This window comes from Podarcis filfolensis (genome assembly GCF_964270895.1).
Source record: "Podarcis filfolensis genome assembly, chromosome: 8".
Taxonomy (NCBI): Eukaryota; Metazoa; Chordata; class Lepidosauria; order Squamata; family Lacertidae; genus Podarcis; species Podarcis filfolensis.
This window is the reverse complement of record NC_139611.1, coordinates 36,236,552-36,258,798: the sequence shown is the minus strand read 5'-3', so window position 1 is coordinate 36,258,798 and position 22,247 is coordinate 36,236,552. Positions and strand designations below refer to the sequence as shown.

The 22,247-nt window shown below is 42.1% G+C and overlaps 1 protein-coding gene across 2 annotated transcripts in view; it reads left to right on the top strand.

The window, feature by feature from the left end:
* The window catches only part of CDH13 (cadherin 13), a 665,580-nt gene that overhangs the window by 346,636 nt on the left and 296,697 nt on the right, over positions 1 to 22,247 (top strand). For both annotated transcript variants that reach the window (XM_083626042.1, XM_083626043.1), the window contains exon 5: positions 21,701 to 21,853. In XM_083626042.1, the coding sequence (XP_083482168.1) occupies positions 21,701 to 21,853 (153 nt within the window). The remainder of the gene's footprint in view (positions 1 to 21,700; positions 21,854 to 22,247) is intronic.

The window sequence follows — 22,247 nt, the reverse complement described above, 5'->3', positions numbered from 1 at the left end:
GAAGAGGCTCATATGCCTATAAATTCCATAAACTTTTGCCTGAAGGAGAAACTGCTCTAGACATTTTAGATTGCTCGTTATAACAAATGGGGGAAACTCTTTCATCAGAGCAGCTTGAAGATGGGAGTACAGATCCAAAGCAACTTAGAAACAGATCATCCCCCCCCATTGCACAAATACAATGTGAATCTTTGGGGCTCTGCACACCCCTATTAATTATCACTACTCATTTTAAGTTAAATTGTTTGAATTATTTGAATTTGATTATTAGCAAACTTGCAAACCTTGAGACTCATTTTGTAGCTTTTGAACCAGGGGTGGGAAATCTTATGTAACTCAAGTGGTTACTGGAGTACAATTCCCATCCTATCTCTGTGTTGATCATTACATCTGGGGCTGATAGGATTTGGGGTCCAGCCATTTAAAATGTAATTCGAAGGGAAATGAAACCACCTAAATATCTTCTTTCCCCTCTTTTACGGTGTCAGAATAATATAAAAGCAACTGCATTTTTTAGCTCATCAAGCTTTCAGCCTCATTTTGAGCCTTCATCTGCTTCCTCCTGATCCCAAAGATGAAGCATAGAGAGCATATTTTATGCTGCATTATTATTTCTGTATATCAAATGCTTCACTAATATATAGGGCGCTAATGCAGAACTTGGAATCCAAAGGGCTTTTTGATAGGCATTTTCCGTTTCCAAAGTTTCAGAGAATGGTTGTTTAGGAAATATATATCCACAGCACCACTTATATGGATGTAGGTAATGTGATCAGTGTTGAAATTAATATTTTTGGATAGGAAGCATGGAGTCAAATTCTACTGTGTGTATATGTATGTTGGGGGTGTGTGGATTCAGAGATAGGTGACCCTGATGGGGCTCTGATGAGGAGTGGTTTGTATCTGGCCACACCCATTAGTGGTATGTGTCCCCCACCCCCCAAAAAGGTTTTATATGAGGAGATTCCCCACCCTATAGGATTCCTAACATTCCACAGTGGTGAGCCCAGATCCATCCCTTCCAATTGGTCCGGAAAGCTTTAAAGCCATCCAACTTTTTTGGTAAGTAAGCATTCAAACTAACATGTGACTTGATACTGATTGATCAGCCCACTATTTTATATCACTAATCATATAAAAAAAGCAATGACATATTTCAAAATGCAGGCAGCTCTCACTTACACATGCTCAATATGTGTGTGACCATGTATGCATGCATTGCGCTGAACTCGGAAGTGACCTGGAAACATCATAAAGATGTCACTGAAGCGCCACTAAAAATGTGGAATGGGGTGTTTGCAGGCTTTTTCAATGAGCTTCAATTATACATGATTTCACCGATGCATGCAGTGCCTCAGAACGTAACCCTGCGTAAACGGGGGGCTGCCTGTATGAAATTCAAAAAGCATATGAACACTCCAGCTTCTTTGTCAGAAGACACTTCAGTTTTACTTGGTCCTGATTCCAATTGATTTTTTTTTTGTTATGTGTGAGCTTAAATTCAATGCAATATCATCAGCAGCACCCCCACTCCAAGGGTGTTTTATTGGAAAAAGATGCATAAATAATGCATCAATGGAATGAGCTACTTAGCAGATCGAAAATGCTGATGGACACTCATGACATAAGGATAAATGACCATTTTTTGAATTGTTTGAATCAAGTGAATTGTGTTTCTTTTATGGTGATGGTGAGAAATGAGGTGTCAATGCTATTATCGACTGGGTACTTTGGACAGTTACTTTCACAATCAATAAAAAGGCTTATTTTGATGTTAGTTTTAAAAGACTAGTGCAAACAAACATGAGACACAACTCTTGGCATCTGGGCTTCACTTCTGATAATGCTGATGATTCCATTGGATTACGTATCCTTTTGCCAATTGCATCTATTCATCATTAACCATGGTGGTGTCCATGGCACCACTCTGGATGGAGCAGCTACGAATGGTTTGGTTTTTTCAGCCAACCCTGCATAAAAAGGCTAAAACAAACAGAAAACAGCCACCAAAGGCACATAAAGTCTAGCTTAGGAATGGCTAATGTATGACTTTCCAAATGTTGTTGGACTTCAGCTCCAATCATCTCATCCCTTACTATTGACCATACTGGATGGGGCTGATGGCCGTTGTAGTTATACAACATGAATTGGGCCACAGATTAGCTTCTCCTCCTCTAACCTGTGCCATCCAGCAATCTACAACACATATGTTAGGATGTTCCATATCCTAAGAGCCTTGCGACTTTGTGTGAAAGCTTTATATACTCCAGCACCTTGGGTTTCTTTTCAACAGGGACCAGTCAGGTGCCTCTGGCAAGTCACAAGTGAGACATGAAGGCAATAGCCACTTCCTGCTGCTGCTCCCCAGCAATTGCTATCCAGTGGCATACCAGAAGTGGCATATAGCCATCAGGACTAATAGCCATTCATAACTCAAACCACCACAAATTTGTTCAATCCACTTTTAAGTCAATTACAGCTCATGATCACCAGCATATGTTGAGGGAGTGAATTCCATAAATCAATCATGCAGTTATTTTTTTTAAAAGCACTTCCTTTTGTCTGTGCTGAATGTACTGTCAACCAATTACGATGAACGAAATCCTTTGAAAGCCCATGATGCTTGATGATAGAAAGTCAATGGCAGGACATTCCAGGTAGTGGCAAGTAGAGTTGTCAGAGAATTCAGAGAAAAACAGAAACAAAATGGGAACTTGACAGTGTTCACTTATTCATCCCATGTTTGGAAAAGAATTCAACCCAGCAAATGCTATTGATATTCATTGTTGTTTTCTGTCCACGAATGATATGTAGTGATAAGTACTTGAAGGCTCCCCCCACAATTTGTGGTGTGTTTCCTTCACATTGAAATGAACGATGTAGACTAAAGTAATGACAACATAATTAATTACACAAAATTTTGCCATAGCAGGCAGTGAAACTGGTAAAACAGGACAGAAGCTGAACTGCAGCAAAATGGAAACTGTGTGGTATGCAATGAATACAGGGCAAAATAGAAATATTGTATCCCTAGTGGCTGGTTTCAATAACCATCTATTTCATTTTCCATGATTCTTGCATGCAGCAAGAAACTCAGCCAAGTTAACATTCCACCATAGCAGGAGGAGACTTTATCAGTTCTCCCAGCGAAGGCCTTTCCAAACGACTTCAGGACTGTAGCGAGAATTCTGTCAAAATCACTGAAGCACATCTTGACTTCTAGAGTCAAATAGTCCATCATTCCACAGGGATGCTCATTTGGGGAACTCATTAATGGCTCATCAGTTGCCACTGCTGAAAGACTTGAAAAGTAAACAGATTCCTATTTTTGAATTCTATTTTTGCATTTAATTTTTAATGAGGCAGTTTGCATTAAGCGTGTGCACACGCAAGTGTATATGAACCACCATCCGCCGTAAAGATTATTTTAGGAAACTTTTCGTCCCCCTTGGCAGTTGCAAAGCAAAGTTGATTGGCTTTTTAATGAACTCTTGCATCAGTTAGAGAAAGAACATCATCTATCAAAGTGAGGTGGGGGAGATGAATAGTTTTAAAGTAAAGATGGTGATGATTTTGTTTTTGTTTCGATTAGACCTGAAACAAGTTACGCCCAACAATAAACCCTCATCAGGTATCTATTGTATCCCAACAGGGCTTCACTAGTCAAATGACCCACTTTACAAAAGGCAGACCCTTATCAGCATTTGTGTCAAGTCTCAATCATTAGTCATGGTTCAACAGACCACATATTTCATTTTCATTTTATGTGTAATGCAGGTTAGCTCAGCACAGAATTTTGATCTTTCTCTTTTTTGGCAGCAGGGCATAGATACCTTCCCACTATGCTATGCTAAAATCCTGAGTGGTCGAAGCTGCTCCAATTCTGTCTGGGGAGTGATGGGAATATTGCGGTTGATTTCAGATCAGAGCTGAGCTAGTCCTGCTACTTTATGAAGTGCTGGATTAAGAGAGGATGGCTTGAAATTTTGCAGATTGAAAAACACGCAGACTGCTACTTACTGACCTGTTTCCTCCAATATTTGATGCTTTTTCTGCACAGAGCATTGCGAGAAAGTGCAAGCTCCCCTGGTTATCCAGAGCTTATATGATCAGTGAGTTTGCACAAACAGGAAGAACAGAGAGGGACACTTCTTTACCGAGGTCGATTTTCAGCAAAGAGGCACTAAACATAAAAAGTTACAGTCTTAGTCGCCCATAGCAAAGCAGTCATGCTCTCTAAAATTCAAATCGAACACTCAGATATGGGAGGAGGATTAGGAAAGGATTATCCTGGGGCTTTTGTTCCAGCCTTTTATTTCTACTTCTTTCTTTCTTTTACTTTTGCAGATTTATGGCTTCTTTTATATATAGCTTTTTACAGCCCTTTAAACCTCCTATTTATTGTTATCATATCTCGCTATAATAATAAAGTCTCACCAGCTCCAGTATTTCAAACGAGTTTAGTCAGAATGTTTCATAGTTCATTGTACCAACTGAGAAAGCAGCAGTCCCTCAATGAAGGATATTTTCCCTACATGCACACTGATGCAGTTGGGGCATTTGTTCAAAACCCAGTTATTTTGTGATGCCTTTGCTGGTCACTAATAGTCCATTAAGGGCATTAAAATCAACACAGAGAACCTGGCTAGCCTTAGCATTTCCTATCTGGTTGTGATGATGCAGAGTCAGATTTTTTCACTGCTAACAAGAGTGTTGCATTTCAGCAAGGAGAGCATTCTACAAGAGGCCCTATCTTTATTGGCACCCTGCCGGCTTTTGAAAATGCCCCTCTTTACACAGGCATTCCCTTGGTCTATTCATGTGGGTCTGGTGTTTTAATTTGTGTGTGGATTTATTGCACATTTTAATCAGGGGCATTTCTGCTTTAATGTTTTAACAGAATTGTTTTTATTAGGGGAAAGACTAGATATTAATATTGTTATTGTTTAGTTGTTTAGTCGTGTCCGACTCTTCGTGACCCCATGGACCAGACCCCATGGACCAGATACTACTAATATTAATATTAGTAGTATTAATAAAAGCATATTTTAATTATGGCATGTTTTAATGTTTATATTAACAATTGTATACTTCTTACATTTGTAGACCACTTGGAAGTCATCTTGGCATCAAGGAGGTCAGACATGCTCCTCACTGTTTCTTAGCATGCCTAGACTAATGTGGTCCAACTTTTTAGACCAAGTGGGCTGCAAGAGAACTTTGACATGGAACTCATGGGCTGTACACTGCCTTATCACGTGGAGGTGGGGAGGAGCAAGGCCAAAATTTTACACCCCTCCCCAGCCTTTGCACTCCCTTCCCAAAGCTGGCTAAGTGAAGCCCTGGGCTTTGGGAAGGAGACATGAGGCACTGGCTGGATCCCCAAGCTGGGGAAGTGCTAACTTGGCTTTGGGAATGTTAAGTATAATTGATATACAGTGGTACCTTGGTTCTCAAACTAAATCCGTTCCGTTTGACTCCAAAACTGTTCAGAAACCAAGGCATGGCTTTGATTTGGCTGCCTTGGGTTGGCATTTTTCTTATGAAATTATTTGGATGCATCTTTGATGTTTCTGTTTTGAAGAAAGTTCTCCAAGTAAAGTCTTAATTAAACTTAAGGGCCCCAACAATGTGCCCCCCGAAAGAAGTGAGTTTTCATGCATCCCAGGAGTGCCAGCTTGGCCCCAAGACCGTGGGTGCCTGGGGCCATGGGTACCATGCAGTGCGCATGGCCCTGGCACCAAAATTTGTGGGTGCCCAGCCCCTTCATGGGGAATTTTGTGGGTGCTTGGGGCCCCAGGGCCCCAGGGAGCCGGCACCTATGGTGCATCCAGTCACTTCAAACTATGCAACATTAATTTTTGCAATGGGGAAGGAGGCAGGAGGACTCTATGACCCTGTCAGAGCCCTCACACCTCCTTCCAAAAGCCCAACATCTTGCTTACCTGGCTTTGGGTAGGCAGAGTAAGTGCTGGGGGTTGTGTCAAATGTTGCCAAGAGTGATGCCATGGGATTGCTAGATGTCTGAGAAGTGGAGGGGAAGCTGGCCAAGTCAGTCTCGACCCAGCCTCCTGAAAGCAAGCTTCACTTGGTAGCTTGAGGAGCCAGCTGGCCAATTGGTACAACTGGCTCGATCAGAGGTGGAGAGAGAACCAGAGGACGGGACTTGAGTCCAATCTTCAAGGATGTACCACCTTCAGCACAGGCATGAACGGATGTAGATCCCAGCCCCCACGAGTGCTCAGAGGCGGGCAAAGTTCTCACACTCGGAACACGAATCATAAAAATGACTAGGCCCATATCACATTTTAGAAGTTCAGTGGTGGGGGAAGTGTCAGGAGCTGGGGCAATATCTTTGCTTTTGTCTGGACATGACTAAGAGCTGGGGAAATGGGGTTCAAAACTCCACTCAGCCATGAAGCTCACTGGGTGGCTTTGGGCCAGACACTCAATCTAACTTACCTCACAGGTTTGTTGTGGGGATTAAATGAGGAGAGGAGGTAAAACCATGTACAGCACCTTGAGTGCCTTGGAAAATAAAGGTGGGATATAAATATAACAAATAATCAATCAATCAATCAATCAATCAATCAATCATAGGTTTTGCTGATGTACCTTTTGAGCTGTGCAACCTACAGTTTGAACTGGTGCTAAGACTATGTGTGGATTTCTTTTAAGTATCTTTCAGGGTTTTCATAGCCAGGAGTCCATGTGTTTTATACAAGGGTGGGAGCAGGGACATCAGGGGCTAAATGAGGAGACTTAGAGAGTGCAATCAGGTTTGCGGGCCAGTGGTTCCCTATCCCTGGTTTATCTGAAAGTGGCTTTTATTGGTATGAACCCATTGTCTAGAAGACCATTGTATTATGTGTGTTTAAAAAAGAATGGAGCCTTAATTAAGGTAAAATGTTGATCTTTCTGAAGTGTGAAAGTAAAAAGAAGAAGGGGGGGGGAGCCATAGTAAAGAGCAGGGTTTTTTGCCATAACATTAGAGAGGCTAATAATCTTCAGATTTATTGTGGATTTTGAGCCTTTATCTCTGGAGAAATGAGCATAGAAGAATTAAGAGCAAGAAAGTGCTGTCCGTTGTAGTGAGCAATTATTCCGAGTCCTCATGTTAGGGCATTATAGGGCTTCGGATGTTCTCATTAATTCAGAACCAGTTTAAATAAAAAGATTTATTTAAAAGAGGAAGGGGAAGGCAGAAAACAATTGAAAACACATTGCCTATATTTACTCCATGTGGTAGGAAGTTCCGAGAGAAGCCTCTTGAGTTCTGTGTGGTTCAGATTTAAATGAGAACCTACCCACTTCCTGAAACAACCTGTGATCCAAAGCTCGGCTCTCCTTCAAAATGTTCACTTCTCCAAATTTTGTGATGCAGTTCCCCAAAAATGTACACAGTAATGCATATATTAGGTAAAGTGTGCATGAATGTGCATATATTGATGAAAATGACCCCCCCCACACACATTATATTAAAGGGAATGGTTCACAAAAAATATTTCTTGCAAAATTGAATACAAAAGGGAGTATATTAGGAGAAATGTGCTCTAAAATGCTGGTGGGTTTTAACAACAACAACAAACTGATGCAGAGATTTGGAGAATTAAATGTAGGACAATGAAACAGAGTAGATACTAGGAGGATGTTGTAAGACTGTGATTAAATGTGTGTGTGTGCGTGTGCTTGTTGATGTGTAAGAAGGGAAGTATGTGTGTGTGTATGTTTATGCATGCATGCGTATGTAGGAATGGTAGGGATGAAAAGAGGAATTATTTTCTGTTCTACTCTGCATTTGTCACATGCAGCACTGTTTCCACTCCACTGCAGTTCATTTTCTGCCTTTTTTTTATTTACATTAAATGCAAAATGGGGGTTGGGAACTGCAAGCAATTATATATGTTTTGGGAGGGACAGAAAGCCACAGCAACAGTGAATACTAATCACATTCCCTGGATTTCTGTTTCAGAGACAGGAGTAGTAAGTAGTAAGGGAAGTTTCCACTCCAATTTCCAGTTCTGTCTCAATTCCTTGACATAGCTAATGAATGAGTGTGTAGGACATTAGCGTATAGGAGAGCACCTGGCTCACTTTTGCATTAGCATCACTCACACCCAACCCTGGCCTGCAGACCTCATGAAGGTTTGCTGAGCTCTTGCTGAAAATGCCCCCGCTCCTTGATCTAGAGATTACAATAGATGTACGCTGCCTTTTGCCACAAACTTACTGGGTCCAATGTTGCATGTTAACAGGTAGACAGCATCCCTGCAGGGATGATGATGAAAATACCATAGGTTGCAACATTAAAGCACAATATTAAAAACAGTTTGAAACAACTTACAATCACAAAAGTGAAATGGGTCCTAAAAATATTAATTCCAGGTATCAAAATAGCTGCGTGTTCACAATTCATCAAACACTGTATAATGAAGATGTCAGACACACCTCTCTAGGGACTGCCACATAGCAAGCCATCTGTCAGGCCACACCACCTCCAAGCTTCAAAGGCTGGTGGAACACCCAAGGGAATGAAGTGGTCTTTCAGATATTTGGGGCCTTAGTTGTTTAGGGCTTTGAACACATTGAATTGGGCCTGGTGACAAACCAGCAATCAAGGCAGGTGTTTTAAATGTGAGAACCCCAGTCAATAATCTGGTCACAGCATTATGGACCATTTCAAGTTTCCAAGTCATCTTCAAGGGCAGCCCCATGTAGAACACAATGAAATAATCCAACCTGGAAGTTCATGGAGTAGAGGGCCAAGTTATTTCTGTCTGACAGGGTCTGTAGATGGTGAACCAGTTAAGTGCAGACAGTGCTGTTGTATTTGGTTCCTACTTGTGAGCTTCCCATAGGCACCTGTGAGGCCAGGATTCTGGACTGGATGGGCCTTTGGCCTTATGCAGCAAGCCTCTTAGGTTCTTATGATATGATTCCAGCGCTTTAAGATACCAGAACTAGGCTCTGGCAAGATCTGAAGGATCAAGGTTTCCCCAGCCCTGTTGCTAAAACTTGCTGGAATTCATAACTAGATGTACTTACAGATAAAATATAGAACTCCACCTTTTGCTTCATCAAAGACTTACGGTTTCTTGCATGCTTAATATTCAGTATTACAACCCTTCCCATTACTGACTGTAAATAATAGCATTAAAAACCAGGCAGCATATTTCTAACATCATATCAACATAAAGTGCCTTTTAATATTCACTAAAACCAATTTAATGTGAATGAGTTTACTGATTTAATGTTTTTTTAGCTAGCAAATGTTTATTTAGTACGACTCTCTGATGTGAATTAAATAGTGTTTTAGAGCAGCAAAAGTGAGCATTTATTTATATTACAAATGATTTGAAAATGAGAAGGGATATGATGTATAAAGGGGTGGAAATTTTTATGATACGGAGTTGACCTAATTTGGGCTCTTAAACTTGCTTTTTGCTACCAAGTCACTTCACATAGGGATGTGGTCTTGTGACACCATGCTGCTTGGGTGAATATTAATCAAGTTTGCAGCAGCAAATCGAAAATGGCCATTGCTTTCTTGGATGCAGACAGTGCAGTGGTCCAGGGGTTCAAATGTCACCCTCAAATGCATATTTCCATAAGGGTCATGTATTGTTGCCATGACCACTGCTTCAAAATTTTGCCTTACTGGTGAGACAAGGAAGCTGTTCAGTAAGTCAAGGATTAAGGTTTCAGAGGAAGTTCACCGGGATAAGGTGTTGCTTCAGCACTTTGGTGTAGGTGAGCCAGTGTGGTGTAGTGGTTAGAGTGTCAGACTATGACCTGTGAGACCAGGGTTCAAATTACTAGCCAGCCATGAAGCATGGGCCAGTCACTGCCTCTCACCTCACAGGGTTGTTTGGGGGATGCAATGAGGAGTGGGAGAACCATGTACACCACTTGAAGCTCCTTAAAGAAAAAGGTGGGGTAGAAATGGAATAAATAAATAATGAATTGAACTGCTTGGCTCTGCTGCCAACTTTTCATTGGCATGTCAGTGTCCTTGCCCTCATAGCCAGATGAAGAACGTGAAACTCGGGTTTCTGTTTTTGCCAATTTTTTTGAAGCCTTGGTACCTCGGGTTAAGTAGTTAATTCGTTCTGGAGGTCCGTTCTTAACCTGAAACTGTTCTTAACTGGAAGCACCACTTTAGATAATGGGGCCTCCTGCTGCTGCCGCGCCGCCGGAGCACGATTTCTGTTCTCATCCTGAAGCAAAGTTCTTAACCCAAGGTACTATTTCTGGGTTGGCGGAGTCTGTAACCTGAAGCATATGTAACCTGAAGCGTATGTAACCCGAGGTACTACTGTACATAGGTAAGGCAAGAGCTAAAGGCACAGCAGGTGAATTGCATGTCTAAGCTCCAGTAGAAATGCTGACTCAACAAGCTTCATGCCCCCAATTTTCCCTTTTGAAGAGCAGGGTGGGCACAAGCCTTAGTGTGGCAAATGACAGGCATCTCTGGTCTGGGAAAGCACTTCTGGACATGCACTCTGCAAATAGGTTGGGCCTGTGAAATTTGTTTGCACCAGCGCTGGCAACTCCATGTCCTTGGCAATGGAGGTGCTGGCACAGTCTCTGACTTATTCTCAGGTCAGGAGGCTGCTGCTAACTGACAGGAGTGATAGGAGGGACTGGCAGTGGCCCTTCCTGAGGTGTCTCATATCACAGGGGTGGGACACCTCTATGACAACCCACTTGAACCTTCCTCAGGACCGAGCTCCTGACACTTTGGACCACTGCCCCCCTTCTCCAGCTCAGACATAATTTTGACTCCCTCATCCCTCTCAGACCCTACCCCTGGTTCTCTCTCCAACTCCCTCATATCTTCCTCCTCCTCCTCCGAATCCACCCATCCCTTCCATGACATCTCCACTGGGCTCATGACACTCAGGAAGGCTCTGATCTACAGACCATGGAAGTCATCTGGCTTCCTCCTCATGAGAAGGGATGGAAGGTGATGTGTTAAATACGGGCACCATCTCTCTGATATTGGTCTTCTACTCAGGCACTACCACTGTCTCTGCTTCTGATATAGGACCCATTTGGAGATCCTGGAGGGTTTGGATCTGGTAGTGGCACCAGTAAGGGCATATGGATTGCCCCCCACCCCCACCTCAAGCAGGGTATCTTCCCAGGCGATGTTATTGGGGTGGTGGTGGTCTGTATCTGCTGACTCCCCTTGAACTCTATGTGTACTAGAACAGGTGATAGGGTTATTTTCCTCCTCAAAGATCTCATCTGGTTATAGGCTGTTCCTGAGAGAAAGCTGGTGGAACATGCCAGGATAGTGGCAAGATCCCACTTCTGCTCTCCATGCATCAATCTATTCTGTAACTCACAACTTATGTATGCATATGCACCCTGAATATTGGCAGGCTATAGATTTCATACAGAGAGGGTATTAATGTAAAGCTTGCACACATTATATAGATGAGCTAGTCAACATGTGAATATAAGGATCAGAACCAACATCAACACCTCTGCTTCACATTTAGGGTGCATTCAGATGAGGGTAATATTGTGTTAGTTTTCCTGATTCTAATACTAGTAATTATAATCCTTCTGCTATTTTTCTAACATTCTTTTCACACTGCAGTAGTTGTTGTGTTGTGGAACTGTGAGGTTTTTTTAATCGATGTACCACCATGTCATGCTAAATTTCATTCACCCCAGTGGGCATGGTACGATACAACCGTGAACATCCTTGGACAACATTGCTGCTGTACCTGCATCTTCCTGTTTCCCCATAAAAATGGCAGAAAAGAACTGCTTCAGATTTCATCACTTTACTCCCCCCATTTTCTGGGTCCACGGGGTTACAAACAGAAGATTTCTGGAATCGATTACACATGGAAATGAGTGTTAAACTTCCCTCATGTGCTGCTAGGTTTCCAGAACTGCTTTTTGCACATGTGAAAGCCCAAATATAATGAATAAATTACCAGTTAGGGAAACAGAATAAACTGCCCTGTCAGTGCTGTCTTGGTTCCAGATTCCATCTCTAGACACGTCCTATTTTGCCTGCTGCTTGTTTTATAATTCAATCTTCCACTGGCCACTGTCTGTGTGCCTCTTGGTGTTACAATGCAATCAGCTTAAGAGCAATGCAGAATAAATTGCAAGCACCACACCTGTTTATCCATCTTTCCCATTCTGGAAGAGCAGCAACCACAAAGCCTATTGATTAAAACGCTTGGATCGGTTTCTGTGCTGCCATTTTAAGCTGAAGTGCAGGGACAATTTCTGAATAAATATCGTACGATAACCTATCAGGCATGCCATCCCTTCCTGTTTTTTTAGATATTCACATTGGTTTCTCCTTGTTCCTTACTTTGTAACCAAAAAAATGTGCACCCCCCAAAAAAAAAACCCTCATTGGATTCCTCTCTTTATTGCAAGAAAAAAAGTAGGTGTTTTAATTAATAATTAAAGTATTAAGGGCTTACAAGATTTAAAAGTTCAAGGTGTTAAATTGGTCCAGTGGACCAGCTGTCTGTCCTTGACAGTAGTGTCATTATCTTGTCACCATCCAGACCTGTGACCTCTAGATAAGTTACTTATACATGGGGGTGGGGGAAAATCTTCCTCCCATGACCTTCAGTACATGAGCCATGGATTTGTTTCCTAGGGAACTGGTAACTGAGAAAAATCTATAATTAGATCTGTGGGTTATAAGCTACATATGGGAACCGGGTGCTATGTGTTTCCCTGCAAAAGTAAAGCATTTAGATGTAATAAGCTAGATCCAAGATGATTTCAATTATGAGGGATTCATTTGAGAAATTATATCAAGTACTCTGGATTTTCTTCTCACCTTTCTCCCTACCCCAACCCCACCTCTCTATGCCGCATGAAGTTTTGTGTGGGATGATGTTATTAGGAATCATATCTTGTCGGAAACAGTTGGAGTCAGGACCTGATTGCCCATAGTGAAGTCATTGGGAGAGGATGAATTCTGTCATTTACACACACACACACACACACACACACACACACACACACACACAGCTGTGATCCTTCAGGTTTCTAGTTTTGTGGTCCTCATTCGACAAACCTCTCTGACTTGGAGATGCAAGATTAGGAATGTGAAGGCAAAATAAGGCACTGTTATGCATGTTAATACCTCCAAAGTATTTCTGTCCTCCATCTGTCCTACATCAAGGACTTATCCTCATCTCAGTGTATTTATCCTCATGACAATTTTGTTAAAGTAGATTTACGATGTGGCATAGAGATAACAACATGCCCGATCCTACCTGAGATTTGAACCTGGGTCTTAACGTTGTGTCAGAAGCAGCTTTCCAAGGCTTATATTTTCAAAATGCTATGGTCTGTTGTAGAGATTTTCTGATTTTTTCTTCCCTTTGGGTTTTGAGCTATATGATTAGATAAATGCATTGTTATCCTCGCTAGTTTATAAATGCTAAAGAAATGCAGGTTTAACTCCCCACCAAAATACCCATGCAAGCTGTGCAGTGGGATGGTTAGTGCATTGGACTAGGACCTGGGAGACCAGGGTTCAAATCACCACTTGGACATAAAGCTCATTGTGTACCCGTGGCCCAGTCACTGTTGTGAGAATAAAATGGGGGGGGGGACATGTAAGCTGCTATGAACTCCTTGGAGGAAAGGTGAAATATAAATCAAATAGTGAAGGTCTTGTGAGATTTTCATCCCACAAATTTTGCATTGCAAAAGGCGTACCTTTATGTTGGTTTTCATGTAATTTATTTGAACTACAAACTTTGCAAACCCTAATAGTGCAGCAACAACAACAAAAAAGTGTTTGGCATGTGTGTAGATTAGTGCTACTCCATGGCCTTGGATATCTGTGCAGATTATTGAGCATTGCTGCAAATGAGGCAATGAAAATTCGCATGTGGATATGGCTACTGTTTTGATTTTAATTGGATTGTAAAGGTAAAGGACCCCTGACAGTTAAGTCCAGTCGCAGACGACTCTGGGGTTGCAGCACTCATCTTGCTTTACTGGCCGAGGGAGCCAGTGTACAGCTTCTGGATCATGTGGCCAGCATGACTAAGCCGCTTCTGGCAAACCAGTGCAGCACACAGAAACGCCGTTTACCTTCCGGCCAGAGCGGTACCTATTTATCTACTTGCACTTTAATGTGCTTTCGAACTGCTAGGTTGGCAGGGGCTGGGACTGAGCAACGGGAGCTCCCCCCGTCACGGGGATTCGAACCACCCACCTTCTGATTGGCAAGCCCAAGAGGCTCAGTGATTTAGACCACAGTGCCACCCGTGATGGATTGTATTCAGATTCAAATCCAAATGAGCATTACTTAGCACAGATACACATGCAGATTTGGAACAGGAAGGCCAGATTGTCAATCTATACTCAGGCATGAAACTCACTGGATGAATTTTGACCAATCCCTCTCTTGGGGCTCATCCACATTCTCCTTGGACTGAACAGTTTTCCCTTTGCCCCTCTCCTTTCCCAGGGAAAGCCTACTCCTTATCTCTAAAATGGTGCAAACTTCAATCTGGTGAACACCTGAATTGCTCATTTGCTTTGATTGAACACTAAAGGATGGTTTTCCTCGGAGGGAATGCAGAGGGACAAGAGGAAGTATGGTATTCATAGAATCATAGAATCTTAGAGTTGGAAGGGAGCCACGGGTCATCTAGTCCAACCCCCTGAAAATCATAAGCTCTCACTCAATCTAACCTGCCTTGCAGGGTTGCTATGAGGATAACTTTGGGAAAGTTGGAAGGGAGAACCATATATTCCAGTTTTGAACTTCTTGGAGAAAATTCTGCTGCATTTGCAACAAGAATAACAATGTGTTGCAAGAAGGCCTAGCTGCAGCTGTGCTGTAAACTTCAAAATACCTCTAGGGAAGCTGGAGAATTTTGTTCAATCTGCATTTAAAAATGAGCTGACCTAATTTGCACTTACTTCCTGAACTAATATGGAGACTGGAATGCAGTTTTCCTATGAATTGTGCTGTTCACTGAGTTTTGCAATGCAGGAAACTCCCCATTTACGTGCATTCAAGGCACGCACATCACACCACCTGTCCATCCCCCAAACGTAAGAATGGGATATAAATGCAGTAAATAAGTGATGCATGTCTTCATTCAGCCACCATTTCTGCACCCTAAAATGCAAAGCTTTAGCCTAACAATCTAGTGTCTCCTCAGTCATACAGTGGTACCTTGGGTTAAGAACTTAATTCGTTCTGGAGGTCCGTTCTTAACCTGAAACTGTTCTTAACCTGAAACACCACTTTAGCTAATGGGGCCTCCGACTGCCACTGCACGATTTCTGTTCTCATCCTGAAGCAAAGTTCTTAACCTGAGGTACTATTTCTAGGTTAGCGGAGTCTGTAACCTGAAGCGTCTGTAGCCTGAAGCATCTGTAACCCGAGGTACCACTGTACTCATAAATAACTTATCATTCAGATAACTCCCCAGAGTCTTTTCTGTTCACCCCTGTTGGTATAAGTAGAACTGAAAAATGACAAGTCTATCTAGGTATTTGATGCCAGCCCCTAGAAATGTAAAATCCTAGGTGCCCTCTGATGCTTTTGTCTGATAACTGTTTAAGTGCTTCCTATATTCCTTGCAAGGGAGGAGGATGGGAAGAAAGCCAGAATAAGTTGACTCTGCCTGCCATTAGCTGTTCTGTCCCACCAGCTTCGGTGGTTACCAGCCGCCACGGTTATGGGGTGCTGTGAAAAAGCAGCATCTTCTCAATTATTTTGTTTATTACCGTTGTGGGAACGCCATTTTGATTTTCTGCCTGAGGCATCAATGTGTCTTGGCCCATCTCTGTTGGATATATAGCCCTAAAGCCTGCAGGAAACCACAGCAACGCTTTGAGGAGCTGCATTGCCCAGCAGATATACATTTTATTATTATTATTCTGCACTTAAAATAGTAAAATTAGAGCAGCATTTCTAGTCACATGCATCTCCCAATTAAAATTGACCCTTGGGGATTTGACATCGAATAGAGGATGGGGAAGAAAAACTAATTAAACCTGCAAAAGGAAATATAGCAAAAAGTTAAGAGCCAGACTTAGTTTTCTTTGCTGAATTAAATTGTGCCTGTTTATTTGTTAGTGTGCAACTTTTCTGCCTGTCAGAAAAAAGGAAACATTTATTACAGTAAAGAAACACACAACCAAAACCAAAAAAGTGCACTGCAAATACAAACACACCTACACACACACACACACACACACACACACACACACATTCATAATCTGTACTGCTGGATTCCTGAAAAAATTATGTTCAAGAGAAAGGAGGTGTACATGATTATTGTTGTTCTGTATCTATTTATCTCTTTTTGAATTACATGTTTTGGTTACATCCACGCCAGAGTACTGTAATGTGACTTAAAGATGTTTTGGACACTTTGTATAGGGCAGAATGTGGCAGCTGAAATGCATGTTGGCATTGGGACTGCATTACACTTCTTCTGTGGTGGTACCACTGGCTGCCAATTTTTTCCCAGACCCCATTTAAGGTGCTGGAACTGACCTTTATGTCCCTAAACTGTTGGGGACCAGGCTATCTGAAGGATACCTATATAATACCCACATGAAGGATACCTTTGAGTTCAGTTTCTTTGGTCCTGATCTTTGACTCGCCACAGAAGCTGTCTGGTTGGAGCACACCATAGGCAGGACCCTTTTTGGGTTGGCCCCACACTGCTGGAGTGCCTTCCCAGGGAAATGGACATTGCTCCTTTGCTGCTGATTCTTAGAAGGTGCTTAAGGGCTCCCCCCCCCCCTTTTGATCTGCATTTGGATAATTTTATTGAGCTCTGTTTATGCTGATATTTTTAACACCTTTTTAGCACTGATGTTTTGTGCTATTTGATTTTTTTTCATCATCTGGGATTGTTGATACATTTAATAATTTCAATGATAATTTTATTATTTGTACCCCACCCATCTGGCTGGGTCTCCCCAGCCACCCTTTGTTTTACACACACACACACACACACACACACACACACACAAAACAATATTTCTCATTATATTTATAATACTTTTTGTTATGGTTTGCTGTTGCAAATGTAAGCTGCCTTGTGAGGGTACAGATACACTGGGAACAGGGATAGAAATCTCCAGAACAAATAAATATATAGTATATAATCCAACCCTGTCAAGTAGGCGAATGTTGCTTTTAATTTATACTGTGTAGACTTAAGGTCACCCCCCACCATGCATCTAAAACACTCTTACAGCATTGTATCACTTTAAGAGCCATGACTTCTCTGAAAGAAGTCTGGGAACTGTAGTGTGTTAAGGGTGCTGAGAATTTTTAAAAGACCCTTAACTAACCATAGTTCCCAGGATTCTTTGAGGGAGTTGTGAGTCTTACAATTGAACGAGATGATGTGGGTGCCTGGAATGTGTAGAGCAGGGGTAATCAATGTGGTACCTGAACTACAATTCCCATCATCCCTGACCATACTGCCTAAGGTTGATGGGACTTATAGTGGGCACATGTGGAGTACACCATCTTGGATACCCTTGGTATAGAGCTTCTGTTAAAATCCAGGTACTTTTGTGTTGGGAAATGGAAAATTATTTTGAGTGCAACCACATACCTGCCTCTGAGACTAAAGGATGTGCAGGAATACTTGGTGTTTGGGGGGGGGGGGTAGACAGTTATTAAGTAACATCACCTCTGTGGTTGCTAAGCTGGAATAATATTGTCAAAAGCAAAATTGTTGTGGTTATAAAACTACACACACACACAAATCCTCTCCTGGGGATATTGTGGGCTGATGTTCCCTCCGCCTGGCTCCACTTATCTATTTCTTTCTCACTCCTTGGAAAACGCTCTGTGATTTACTTCTGTGATAAGATCAGAACAGCTGAGGGATCATACTGTTGAAATGAGCTTAGCTGGAAGGGACATGGTAACACCTGTTGAAAAATGGTGTTGGTGAATTTCTTCTGGCCAGAATTCACTGAGTATAAGGGACTTCTAAGTATAGTTGCCCATTTGTTTTATACTGCTTGTAGGAGTTTATCAGCCTTCGAATGCCATTTGCCTTAGCTTTGATTTCCCTTATGGAGAAACCTCAAGGGATGCAGTCTTTTCCTGCTTCAGAAGTGCTCCTTTTCCTGTTCAGAAGATTTGAATTAGGCCTGAATCTCACAAGAACATTTATTCACAGGGGGTGTTGGAGAGGGCAAAATGGGCAAGGAGCCAAAACCAACCCCTGCCCAGATTTTTCATAGTGTATTTTGTGGAAGCAATGTAACTTCTCTTGGCTGGGGGGGCACCTTATAATCCCCCCGTAAGTCTTATTGGAGCAATGCCACATCATGGCACAGAACAGCCACCTGTAAACTGGTGCCCTCCAGATATTTTGGCTTACAATTCCCATCTTCCCCAGAGAAGATGGCCAGTGGTCCAGGATGAAGGGAATTCTTGTCCAAAACATCTGAAAGGCAGAAAATCAGGGAGTGCAGGAACAGAATCATTGCAATGGGAATTATGGGAAGAAATTGGGTTTGTTTTCTCCACCTGGCTTGGGGCAGGGCCTGACAGGCTCCATAAAGGAGTGCTGCTGCTGCTGCTGCTGGGCAGAGAGGGCTCCGTTTTTGTTTTCTTTTTAAAATTGCTTTTATTTTTATCTATGTCATTTTAGATTGTGATTGATATTAATGCTGTATTCTTAGTTTTTAGCTTTTATGAATTAAGTGGAAACTGCTTTCCATTTCGTTGTGTACTTTCTGATGTGTTTTATTTATTGTTTATGACCTTCATTAAGTTGGTGATTATGTAATTCTTGTCATGCTGTAAGCCGCCGAGCATTGTTTTAACTATGGAAAGGCGGCTTACAAATAAAAGGATGATGATGATACACTGGGATAATGATGGTGAAGAAACAGGGATGGACTGTGGCCAACTAAGCCCTACTCAGAGTAGACCCATTGCAGCTAATGTCCTTTAGCTTCAATGTGTCTACTCTGTGTAGGGCCAGCATTGGATACCATTTGATGAAATGTTCTAAAGATGCCAGAATGGTGTTGCTCTCTTATTTATTTCATTTATATCTTGCTTTTCCTAAAAGGAGCTCAAGGTGATATACATGCCTCTCCCTATCGCTATACTATCCTTGTGTGGTAGGCTACTCCGAGAGCTGGTGTCCAAGGTCACCCAGTGAGCATCATGGGCAAGGAGGAATGTGAACCCTAGTCCCTCAGGACTTAGTTTGACACCTTAACCACTATGCCACACTGGTTACTATTACCTGGACCCTTAAAAACATGGCATTTTGATTTCTGCCAATCCCCCCACAACTCTACACTCTTCGGTGTTATCAAAACAGGAGTGCCAACACACTGTGGGAGCAGATAAGCCCCGTCCCACATAATTGATCACATGATATGGTGTGTGCGCACACCATTTGAATGGCAATGCCCATCAACTTTGGGGGTGGGGTAGGGTGGCCCCCTCAAATATTTTATTGGGGGTGGGTGAAGGGACCTCAACCAAAGGAGCACACATTTTGAATTGTGTCAACATTCTATAGGCATTATGGTTTTCCCCAAAGGATTCTGGGAGCTGTGGTTTATTAAGGGTGCTGAGAGTTGTTAGAAGGCTCCTATTCCCTTCCCGGAGTTACAATTCCCAGAGCAGTTTGACAATCACTTCCTATTCACAGAGGATTCTGAGAATTGTAACTTTCTGGGAGGAGTGGGGGCCTCCTAACACCTCTCAGCACCTTTAACAAATTGCAACTCCCAGAATTCTTTGGGATAAGTCCTGTCTATTTAATGTGGAATTATATATGAATGTCACCTCAATTAGAAGAGGTCCATATTTCTGTCATTTTTGGGAGCACGTAGCTCCCTCTTGTGGCTAATTAAACTTTAAACAAAGTATCAACTTAGAAAGACCTTCTTCTGGGTAATTGTCAATGTCGTCATTCCAGACTTTAAAAGAGCAGGTGCAAGGATAGACTCAGGGATGGGCAGACATAATTGGATCTTGACTCTTGTGCTTAGTTTTCATTGCAGGTGTTTTGCTCTGAACCATATCTAGGAGGGTTTTTTAATGTTAACTTTATTTGCAAAATTTGGAGGGAGAATGACTAGAGGCAACAGCAAGCTTTTCAGGGGGATCTGAATGACTGTCCTTCAGAGCAATAGAATGACTTCCTGCAAAACAAACTCCTTTGTCTTCTGAAGCACTCACTTTGACCACATTCACTTCATACATTTAAAGCACTATGATACCACTTTAATAATAATAATGGCTTTGTCCAAATAATTCTGTGAACTGTAGTATATAAAGGGTGCTGAGCACTTTGATTGACCTCTATTCCCCTCACAGAGCTACAGCTCTCAGAATGGTTTATCAATCATACTTTCTTCATAAGAATCATACTCCTGTGAGGAGGAATAGTGTTCTCTTAACAATTCTCAGCACCCTTAAAAAAAACTTCAGCTCCCAGAAGTCTTTGGGGAAACCATAGCTGTTTAAAGCAGTATCATAGTTCTTTAAATGTATAGTGTAAATGAGGCCTTGAAATGTTGAGAGGGTGCTGTGGACAGCAGTCAGAACCAAGACTTCCTGAAAACAAACTCCTTTGTCCTCTGAAGTGATCACAGATCTCTCATGTGGAAGAGCTTTGCTGTTCACTTCTGACACCATGTGCAGAATTCCCTCTTTGTTTTAGTGAATTGAACAACTCTCCAGTTTCCAGTGAGAACCGGTGGCGTTGCTTGACCCAAAATGCAGCAACTGTACACTTTGCACTATTTCCTTCTTGGCAGTGCCACTACCACCCTCAGATATTAAGGGGATGGTTTTCCAACAGAAGGCATTATCTGTAGCAGCTGTAGAATTCCCTCTCCCCAGAGGCACACCTGGGACCTTTATGATGTAGCCTCATTGGATGCTGCACACACACCTTTTTACCCTCACATGGGTGGGTAAGAAATATTATGAATAATAATAGCCAGCACCACCATTGTATATATAGAGGAAACAATATTTCTTACATCATGAATGTTGCCTCATATTATGGATAGATGAACTGTATTGTTTTATTGCTACTGTTGTTGCAGGTTTGTCATGGTCATTGGCTAGAACAATAAACTTATATTGAATTGAACATCTTTAAAGAGACATGGCAAGAGTCATTATTATTGTTTAACTGGCAGCTAACATTGATGGCAAATCTCTCTCACACACACACACTCACCTCCCCCCCCCAAAAAAAAACAGGGAGGGGGCACATCGAATTAGTGTCTGCTAGGTTCTGTTGGCATCAGGTTACACCTAGGATTCTGGGGGAAGGCAGGGAAAGCAATGTCCTGATCTCCATTGCTGAAAACATAAACCCCAGCTGTTACCTAGACCTGTCTCATGCCTTATGTGAGGCCCCATCTGCACTATACATTTAAAGCAATATCATGTCACTTTAAAAAGTCATGGATTCTCCAAAGAATCCTGGGAACTGCAGTTTGTTAAGAGTGCTGAGAGTTGTGAGTTCCCCTCACAGAACTACAGTTCCAATACTACCCTAGGAAGAGGGATTGATTGTTAAACTACTTTGGGAATTGTAGCTATGTGAGGTGTAGGAATCACAATATAGGCATGCTACAAGATGATAAATTGTTCCTAATTCCTTTTTGCTGCTTCCTTGGCTTGTATCCTCACTACTGTGTTTGCCTCATACAGGTGGTAGACAATGACAGACCAGAGGGCTCCAAATTTCGGATTTTTGGGAAAGGTGTGGACCAGGAGCCAAAGGGATTTTTCAAAATTGTCGAGAGCACAGGAGAGGTCCTTGTGACACGGTCTCTGGACAGAGAAGCAATGGCCACATACCAGGTAAGTCTCCATGCAATGTATTTGTGTGTGAGTGTGTGCGCATGTTGTTCTCTCTCTCTCTCTCTCTCTCTCTCTCTCTCTCTCTCTCTCTCTCTCTCCCTTTTAACTTGTGATTGCCTCCAGACTGTCACATTTTGTCTGAGTGATTCAATCACATACCAGACCTTTATGTTTGTGCATTTGAAGTGGATTTTAAAAACTTTGTCATCCTAGCACAATAAATCCACTTTTTAAAAAAGAAAAGAAAAAGAAAGAAAGACATTTTGTGGTTTGGAAAGTGATGGGGAAATGCATTAGAAATTGTGAGATGAATGTATGGGAAGGTTTATAAACCCTTACAAGCAAATCAGGATGAATGCAGGACAAATGCTGATTGTTCTGTAACCACCCTGCC